General features: G+C 38.8%; 1 protein-coding gene across 1 annotated transcript; it reads right to left on the minus strand.

Annotated features, from left to right (window-relative positions):
- Positions 1-4,308: 4,308 nt before the first annotated feature.
- On the minus strand, positions 4,309-5,609 carry LOC106651780. Its single transcript, XM_023462670.1, has 3 exons — positions 5,458-5,609; positions 5,279-5,384; positions 4,309-5,208 (listed from the first exon to the last, which is right to left on the minus strand). The coding sequence occupies exons 2-3, from the start codon at positions 5,321-5,323 to the stop codon at positions 4,780-4,782; spliced, it is 474 nt and encodes a 157-aa protein (XP_023318438.1). The 5' UTR covers positions 5,324-5,384; positions 5,458-5,609; the 3' UTR covers positions 4,309-4,779.
- Positions 5,610-9,838: the final 4,229 nt, after the last annotated feature.

Raw genomic sequence — 9,838 nt, forward strand, 5'->3', positions numbered from 1 at the left:
ATTTTGATGTATTGTAAGTTCCGATTGAACTGAAATTGTTTATAATAAATGCAATGAAAAAATGGACATTTTAGACGGTTTTTTGCACTTTTCTCGGTAAATAAATAACGTAATTGATCGTGGTTAGGCTCAAATTAAAGGTCTAATTACAAGCTACAACTTTTAATTGAACTTTTTTTTTATTGCTGTTCATGGAAAAGCTACAAGGACGAGAATGTGATTTTTCTACCCTTCTAACCATCCCTCTACCTCAACCACCACTCGAAAACTTACGCACCTAAGAGTGCTTGTACTTATCGAGACCAACAAATCCCATACGGTCCGGTGCTGTCCCTAAGTTTGCCAAACCCTAATAGTATACTTCTAGTCGCGTCAAACTCGAAAAATAAAATTACATATAAGCCTAGTCAAAGCCAAGATGAAAACTGTTTACAACTAAAGTTAAATACGGTCAAAAACCAGTAGAAAACCGCGTTTTAACCGGGTTTAATCCAGGTTTGATCCAGGTCTAATCCGGGTTTAATCCAGGTTTAATCCAGGTTTAATCCGGGTTTAATCCAGGTTTAATCTGGGTTTAATCCAGGTTTAATCCGGGTTTAATCCAGGTTTAATCCAGGTTCAATCCGGGTTTAATCCGGGTTTAATCCAGGTTTAATCTGGGTAAAAATATGGGTCAAAATCCAGGTTATGAAACCAGGATTAATCCGGGTTATGATCCGCGTTATAAATCCAGGATTAATCCTGGTTATAATCCGGGTTAAAAATCCGGGTTAACAATCCAGGTTGAAAATCCGGGTTAACAATCCAGGTTGAAAATCCGGGTTAAAAATCCGGGTTAACAATCCAGGTTGAAAATCCGGGTTAAAAATCCGGCTTAAAAATCCAGGTTGAAAATCCAGGTTAAAAATCCGGGTTAACAATCCAGGTTGAAAATCCGGGTTAAAAATCCAGGCTAACAATCCAGGTTGAAAATCCGGGTTAAAAATCCGGGTTAACAATCCAGGTAGAAAATCCGGGTTAAAAATCCGGGCTAACAATCCAGGTTGAAAATCCGGGTTAAAAATCCAGGTTAACAATCCAGGTTGAAAATCCGGGTTAAAAATCCGGGTTGAAAATCCGGGTTGACAATCCAGGTTGAAAATCCGGGTTAAAAATCCGGGTTGAAAATCGAGGTTGAAAATCCGGGTCATAATCCGGTTTGGAAATCCGGGTTAAAAATCCGAGTTAAAAATCCAGGATTAATCGGATGTATAATCCGGGTTATAAATCCAGGATTAAAAATCCAGGATTATTCGGATGTATAATCCGGGTTAAAAATCCAGGATTAAAAATCCGGGTTATCAATCCAGGGTTAATCCGGGTTAAAAATCCAGGATTAATCCTGGTAAAAATCTGAGTTAAATCCAGGTCAAAACCCGAATTTAATCCAGGTAAAAATCTTGGTTAGAAACCAGTGAATAATCGAGCTTTAACCCGATAGAATGTTGGCCGATACTCAGATGTAAAAAATCATATAAAACTGTTTAAAACCCGGTTATAAAGCTGGTGAGTATCCGATGGTTGTAAAAATAGATTAAATGTAAGATTAAATCTAGTTAAAAACCTGGTTTTACACCAAGGCTCAGGATTAAAACCTATTTTAATCGGTTCGTACCCGAGGTGCGAATCAGTTAAAAGCCCAGGTTATCACTAAACTGGAATGCGTTCTAAAAAACAATATTGTAAATGAGTGCGAGTAGGAGAACACCGGGCACTATGCACATTTTCGAGCCGGGTAAAATTAAAAAAAGTAATTTAAATAAGCAGTTTGCAATAACCGTATTACTTGGTTTTATTTGTATCGTAGCTCTAGCTGTGCCAGGATATCCCGGCTAACATGGCTACTGTGGACGCACCCAGTACTTTCCTCGCAACAGTCCGCGCCGCGAGTTTTTTTTCTCTCTCTCTCTCTCTCATCGGCGCACACACATATGTTAAACGTGCGCGCACGTATACCGCATAATATGCACACAAACACACGTACGCAACACATGTTAAATAGAATTCAGCTAACACACAAGTGCACTTACATACGCTTGCGAATTGCTCATATGTATATCGAGCCCGTACGTGTAATATGCGCGATTATATTGACCGAGGAAATTATGATGCCCGTCTGTGTGTGTATATATCTGTGTGAATGCGTAAATTGTTATATATTTCATTTGCTCTCGCGCGGTAATATAATCTGCTTTTCTATTTTATAATCGACTTTGCATGTATAGCGTACGCGAAGCGTGTGTTAGCCGCGTGTTATTCGCATTAATGGCTGCAGTGTCGGACTAGGCTACGAGTGTGTGTATCGCGCTTCATGGATTCATCTCTCGCAGCGGCGAAGCTGTTGTGTTACAATACTACTGTTATTACGGCCGCGAGCAATCGCACGGTTACGAAAAATGAATAATATATTATACATACTTGCCAAAACTTTCGGCGGTATTATCGAAAAACGGCATCTCTCGCTCGGAGTTGTTATACATAACGCGGCGGGCTCGCTCCGAATGTGTAAATGTGTCTGCGTTCATATGAGAGCCTTTCACGCCGCGCTGCAGCCAGGCGATGCATACACGTGCCTTTTATAAGTTGCACGCTCGCAGCAAGAGAAAATTAATTCGTTGAATTATCCTCGGTACAGGCACCGCGCACTCGATTACCGCAGCGTATCAATTTTTGGCAGTAGAGAAACTACTGCTGCTGCTGCTGCTGCTGCTGCTGTTGTTATTAATTCGTACAGTATTCTCGTATGCCTGTTGAAGAAAGAATTGCCTGATAGTGTCATCGAATCATACTTACGGTACGTAGTTGAACGATAATTCGTTGTGATAACGACCATTTGCCGAGAGAAGTCAGTTATATATAGGGATTGTTAGGATATGCATTTTTTACATTTAAATTAATTTGGGAGAGGTCAGTAAAAGGTTATTTCCAATCACGACAAAATCTATAATATTTTTTATTATTTTATTGTTCTTCAGGATAATTATTTAAATCATTTTCTAACATTACTTAGAATACTCATGTGATCGCGGAAGTTTTTATCACGTCCAAATGCCTATTGACAAATCTCACGCTCCTAATAAACTTTGCTTCAATTATATACTATATTGCATGTATGCATTTTTATAGGTTTTGAGATTATTCTAGCATCTAAATGGTTTATGACAAACCTCATATTCAAAGGGTTTGATTTGATTAAGTACTTCATCTACGTGTAATTTGAGGAAATCCTTGCGGGTGTATGATTCATGACATGTTTCACACTCAAAAAATTAGCTTACATCTTTATGTACTCACTTAATATGTATTTTCAGTACATTATGGTATCCAAATGATTTGTGAAAATTTTCACACTCGTGGGGTTTTCTTCGATTATGAACTGCATTTGTGACAAATGTCACAATCGAAGGATTAACTCTTATAGTGTACTAATTTAATGTGACGCTGAAGGTGATGTTTATATCCAAATGATTTGTGACAAAACTGACACTCGAAGGTGGTGCTGCTATCGTGTACTACACTTATGTGCGTTTCGAGGTAGTTCTGGCATTCAAATGATTTTTGACAAATGCTGCATTCGAAGCATATAAATACGAGCGTGTACTGTATTTATATGCTTCCTATGATCACCCTTGTAAAAAAATGATTTGTGAAAAATCTCACGTTAGAACAGTTTATTACGATAATGTACCGCAATTATGTGACATTCGAGTGTATGCTTGCGACTACATGACTTGTGACAAATGTCACACTCGAAGGGTTTGCTACGATCATGCATTGCATTGATATGAACTTTGAGGGTACTTTTTTGTCCAAATGATTAGTGGCAAATGTCACACTCGAAAGGTTTGCTACGTTCATGTACTGAATTTACGTGTTTCTTGAGGTTTCCTTTGTATCCAAATGATTTGTGACAAATTTCACACTCAAAGGGTTTGCTCCGATCATGTACTGAACTCATGTGTTTATTGAGATCACTTTTTTGTCCAAATGATTTGCGGCAAATTCCGCACTCGAAGGGTTTGTTACCATTGTGTACTACGTTTATGTGAGATTTGAGATGATGTTTTAGAACAAATGATTTGTGACAAATTTCACACTCGAAAGGTTTGCTACGTTCATGTACTGCATTTATGTGATTGTTGAGGGTACCTTTTTGTCCAAATGATTTGTGACAAATATCACATTCAAAGGGTTTTTTACATTCATGTACTGCATTTATGTGATTGTTGAGGGTACCTTTTTGTCCAAATGATTTGTGACAAAAATCACATTCAAAGGGTTTGTTTTGATTATGTACTGAATCTATGTGGTTTTTGAGAACATTGCTGTATCCAAATGATTTGTGACAAATTTGACATTCAAATGGTTTGATTTGATTATGTACTATATTTATGTGGGTTTTAAGATTATCTTTTTGCTCAAATGATTTTTGACAAATGTCACATTCAAAGGGTTTCTCTTGTTTATGTACCGACGTAATGTGCCTTTTAACGTTATACTGATCTCCAAATGTCTTATTACACATCTCACACTTAAAGGGCTTGATATGTGCTGAGTTGACGTGACGTTTCAGAAGACTTTGACAATTGAAAGACGCATGAAAAATTTCACATTTATATGGTCTGATGCTCTTATGTGCCGTGTTGTTATGTCTTTTTAGATTCTCTTTGAGTTTGAAAGTTTTTCGACACATTTTACACTCATAAGATAATTTGGTACGAGATGTTTTTTTAAATGTTTTTATGTTTTTATCATCCTAGACTTACTACATTTTAATCTAAAATTGAGTGGTATATGGCAACTACCATCATGATTGAATTCTTGTTTTGCCAACGGACTTTTATCGTTCAAATAATTGGTCTGCAGTTGGTTTTCAATTTTCACAAATGTGGAATAACTTTGATACTCAGTTTTGCAGTTGGTTGTTGATAAAGACTTCGATTCAGGCTTAACATCTTTGCACTCGAAATCAATGAATATTTCATTCAAATAATTTGTCTGGTTTTGGTTTTCTATTTTCACAACTGGTGTATTACTTGGATCTTCAGTTTTGCAGATTTTTGTCGAAAAAGATTTTGGTTCAAATTTAACATCTTTGCACTCGAAATCTACGAATATTTTTTGGTCCAACTTTTCATGTAATTCCTTAACCTCACCCGCGTGATTTGCCTATAATTAAAATTGTGGAATAGTTTTGGATATTGTAAAGACAAAATGTACTTAAAATCATTAAACTCACCGATGATTTAAATGTTTTAAAGGTTTTGACTTCACAAGAGTTCATCGAATAAAAATTATAATCATCGTCTGCTTCTGGCCAAGTAACGTTAGGTTCTTGTTTTACCCTGAGGAATAATAAAGTTTGATGAAGCGATCGACCCAAAAAATACAAAGGGAATAAACAAAAAAATGTTATACCTAACTATGTCCTCTTTACTTTCCACCACTCGTTTTATTATATGAAATCACAGTGAATTTTCAAGATTGGCACTGAGAAAATATTCGAGGTTATACGTCTCGAATAGCCAACACTATATCTTATATTCGCTTTCACAGATATTATTTGTAAACACTTGCTTACTGCAGGAATTTAGCTCTTTGCTAGCGATCAAACGCTCCGAGACCCGAGTCGACATAATTAGTGAGAAGACCCCACGAACGCGATAATAGCTCCTTGGCTTCTTACTTCCTCTACCTTAGATCGATTTTGCGCTAAAAGAACTCGCGTGTCATTAAAATTACATCGAAATTTTTTGTATAAATGTCCTTTCAGGCGCAAAGTTAGCTTACTAATACGCACAATATATGCGGATATTCATACAAATAAAAAGAGAAATACATCTCTAAACCCTTGACGTTTGATTGTACAATGACATTATATCAATGAGATATTAAAACTTGTATCGAATGAGTCATTGGAGCTGTAGATGAAAATAACTATGGCAGACGCGGCAATAATTTGGTAAAATATATTTCTTTCTCTTTTTCATTTAAAAAAGTGATAGCTTGACTGTGTCTTTGAAATAAGCGTGTTGCGATATTGATCGTGGAAACGCGCAGGCGGCATACAATGAATCGAGCGCACATTTTTACATTCTTGATAACGTGATCGAGTATCTTGTGCGCTTGCATCGCTAAAATGATGCGACTAGTATATATCACATTTTAAAATCCTATAGGCATGTGAATTTTATATACGAGTGACCCGGGGAGGTCTACTATATACCGTATTACACGGTCCAAGCATGCGGCCGAATTCTCAAGCTGGCCCGCGCAAACTCTTAAATACCACTTTACACTACAGGCGCTTACAGCAGCAGCAGCAGCCGCAGCGCCAGCGAGAGTTTTCGCGAGCCGTTGCGGGGAACAAAAGCGATTCGCCGCGCCGTAGAGCCGAACGAGCTCGAGCGAGAGAGCTCCAAAGCCTGTTTCAAGTCACTTTTATACATACATAGAAGCGATATAGTCTACGTACACGTATGTGTGTGTGTGTGCGCACATTATTGCGCGGTCATTTCGCAACCGCCCACGTGCTTTGTTGTGTTCGGCAGCGGCGTCGGCGGCGCGCGTTCACCGGCGATTTCTCTTTCTCCGACTTATTATATACATGGCTCGCGCGAACTCGCGGCACACACACACACACACATGCAGGCACACATTCATATTATGAACAAATACATAAATGCGGCAGACCCATATCGCACTGATAAATTGTCCAAAGTTATTATAGCTCTTGTATTGATTGAATAACATTATAACGGTAGCTTTTTATTTTTCGGCGCTTTTCTCCAACGGAGCGGTAGCGGCACACGTACCGATACACTCCACACAGGCGCATATTATGTATGAGCATAAATATAATGAATTTGCTCGAGCTAGTTTACTTTTTACAACATAAATATCATATCGCGGCTGCTACCGACGTATGTGTGTGTGTGTGTGTATAAATATTATCGAACGCGTCGATTACGAAAGTGAAACTGGTTTTACTTTCGATCCGCGGAGCGCGAATTTTACGTACACGTATATCGATCCTCGTGCGCTCCAAAGACGTCAAAGATTATCGTATACTTTTTTTTTCCTGTTGACTTTCATTCGAGTATAGTGGAGAGAGATGTTTATATACGCGAAGAGCAGATGTCCCGAATTTTGCGACTTATAAGCTTCACGGAGAGAGGACCATGAGCTGGAGCTGCTGCAGAGCATACATTCGCGCGCGCTCTCTCTCTCTCTCTCGCTGTATCCTCTTTCTTCGCGGGGGACGAAACCATTGTAAAGTCGAGCTCGTTTTTTTTTCTAGCAGCGCTTACTCTTGCGGAACTCCGATCTATTATCCTCCTTACGTAATCCGTTATAGTCTTGTGACTTTATGCTTGTGTATATGGCGTTCTTGCGCGAACGAGACAATCGTCAAGATATTCGACGTTTCTCGCTGCAAGCAGTACGCGCGTCAAAGTGTTGTAATCGATACATAGAACAGATATGTGTGCGCGTGTAGATTTAACGACGTCGTTCCGGGATACGATTAATTGCAACATAACGCGCATTTTTTCCTGTATCCTTCGCTTGCATCGCCTTTTTTCTACGAGAAAAATTGTTATTTAGACTCGTCTGGTCGTGGAGCGTGCTTGCTCGAGCGTATTTTTTTTTTTTTAGTTTGTTTGTTGCCGAATCATGCCGGGCGCGCACGAGTTTTTAGTGACATTGACTGTCAAATCGTCCCGCACCGGTTTCGGGCACTCGATACCGGAAATTTAGTGAATGGTTGATCGTGAAAAAAAGAACGACGTCGTAACCTTGAATTGTAAAGTTTTTCGAGACATATAAATGATTGTTTAGTCGAGAATTTACTATAAAGTAGCATCGAAAACTCGTCGATTAAGCATCTTGAACGATATGTAATTATATTTCAACGAGTTGTCACTGAAAAATTCTTCAATTTGGGTTTTTGAAACATTTTCGCGGTGACTGCGCAAGAAGAGCTGTTGCGCATTTTAAAACAAAAGGACGGGGATTGGTAGAAAATTAAAGAATTTATATGCGGAAAATAAATATTATTTAAAATAATTTTTGAACATTTTTATTTTTCTAACTTTATTTGCAGTGGTTCTTTAACATCCATTACTATTTGACATAACTAACTATAATAAATTGAGAATGAGAGTTCTTAGAAGTGAGTTATTCTAATAAAAAAGTACGAAATGAAGGAATGAATTTGGATGATTTTATTGATAATAATTTTATTTGTTTAGAGAAAATTTTATTAATAATTATATACGATAAATCATTTATTCTAAATAGTTGCATAAATAATATTCATGTCCCTAATTTATTCAAAAAAGAGAAATCATATTAATATGTAGTTATTCCGTTGCTAAAACAAAATAAATATCGAACTTTTATACCCTGCAAGATCACAAACCAAATGCAATAATTTTCTATGGTTATCACCTAGTTTATTAATTAGCTTTCAAACATAGTATAAAAACAAAAAATACAAATCACAAGTCCGCTAGATAGGATTTTTTACAGGGGATACATATTATTGGGTACAATTGGTTATGAATCGACATACATATTAATTGGGATGACTGATGGTTGATAAATTATTTTCCAGACGAATGTATAATTAATGAAGCATTATGAAGATGATTCAGCCTATTCCTAGCTTTGGCCTGTAGCAGCCAAGCAAACACGCCCTAATTCTTCGCACGTCAGATTTTTGATGATTATTTCACAGCAGAGAATCGGCAACCGATAACGTGTCAGCTCCAAGAAAAATTCTAATGACCATCGTCGGAAAAATCGTCTCAATTTCATTTCGTGCAGGTATTCGATACAATTTAACACCTGTTCCTTAGATCTTTCCCAATACGACCAATTTCTGAACTTGGGCACGAACTTCAAGTAGTCCGTGTATGTGAATGATTTTTCTGCCTCTTCGGGTCGTAATCGAATCAGGTCGTAGAACGACAGACTCGAATTAATCAGCAACTCTTTCGTTCTGCTCGCGAACTTCTCGTCGCCGTACCAACATCCGTCGAGATCCGCTGACTTCTCGAACAATCCTCGCTTAGTGAAAAATTTTATGATCGTCAGGGCGTCGCTTCGGTCCAGCTCGTATCCTCTTCTTTCTAGCCGCTCGACGACGGCCAGCGAGCGAGAAGCTCGTGCTATCTGCGACCATTTGCTGTTTCGTCGTTCATACCCTCTGGAGCTCTCGTCGAAGTGACTCTCAGTGGGAAAAACGAATTTTGACAAATCAGCACCTCGTTCAAAGAGCATATCGATGGTATCCGGCAAAAAATTCGTCACAGCGAATTGCAGCGGCGTCCGACCCAAGTTGTCCGCGGCATCGAGCAGCACCGTTTGATGTCTGTCGTCGTTGATCTTGAAAAATATCGGCGCCAAGTTAGCGTCATAGTCGCTCATGCAAACAACGTGCAGAGGAGTGAGTCCTTCTGCGCTGGTTAAATTGGGGTCGGCCCCATATTCCAGCAGCAATTGTGTCACTTCGTGCTGATCGTTAAGCACAGCCGAATGTAGCGGTGGAAGCGGAAAATGCTCGTTCGATGCTTGCGCGGGACAATCCGGATGCTGACCGAGCTCGAGGAATCTCTTTACGACGTGTTCCAAGCCAGTCACGCAGGCCACGTGAAAATGCGTCAGTCCGGTCTCTTCGCTGATGTAATTTAAGTCGTATCTGTCATATATTTGGAATAGATCGTAGGAGGCGATGGCTGCTGTTTTCAAATAGTGCAGTGGAGTGGTGCGATGCAACAGTGGCTTGCCGTTCTCA

Source organism: Trichogramma pretiosum, unplaced genomic scaffold (assembly GCF_000599845.2).
Source record: "Trichogramma pretiosum strain Unisexual culture from Peru unplaced genomic scaffold, Tpre_2.0 scaffold11, whole genome shotgun sequence".
Lineage (NCBI taxonomy): Eukaryota > Metazoa > Arthropoda > Insecta > Hymenoptera > Trichogrammatidae > Trichogramma > Trichogramma pretiosum.

Bases quoted from the DNA above. Each gene is read 5' to 3' on its own strand.
- LOC106651780 (XM_023462670.1), bottom strand. From the start codon at position 5,323: ATGAACTCTTGTGAAGTCAAAACCTTTAAAACATTTAAATCATCG. The intron at 5,209-5,278 runs GTGAGTTTAATG...TTTTAATTATAG, and splicing joins TTAAAACATTTAAATCATCG to GCAAATCACGCGGGTGAGGT.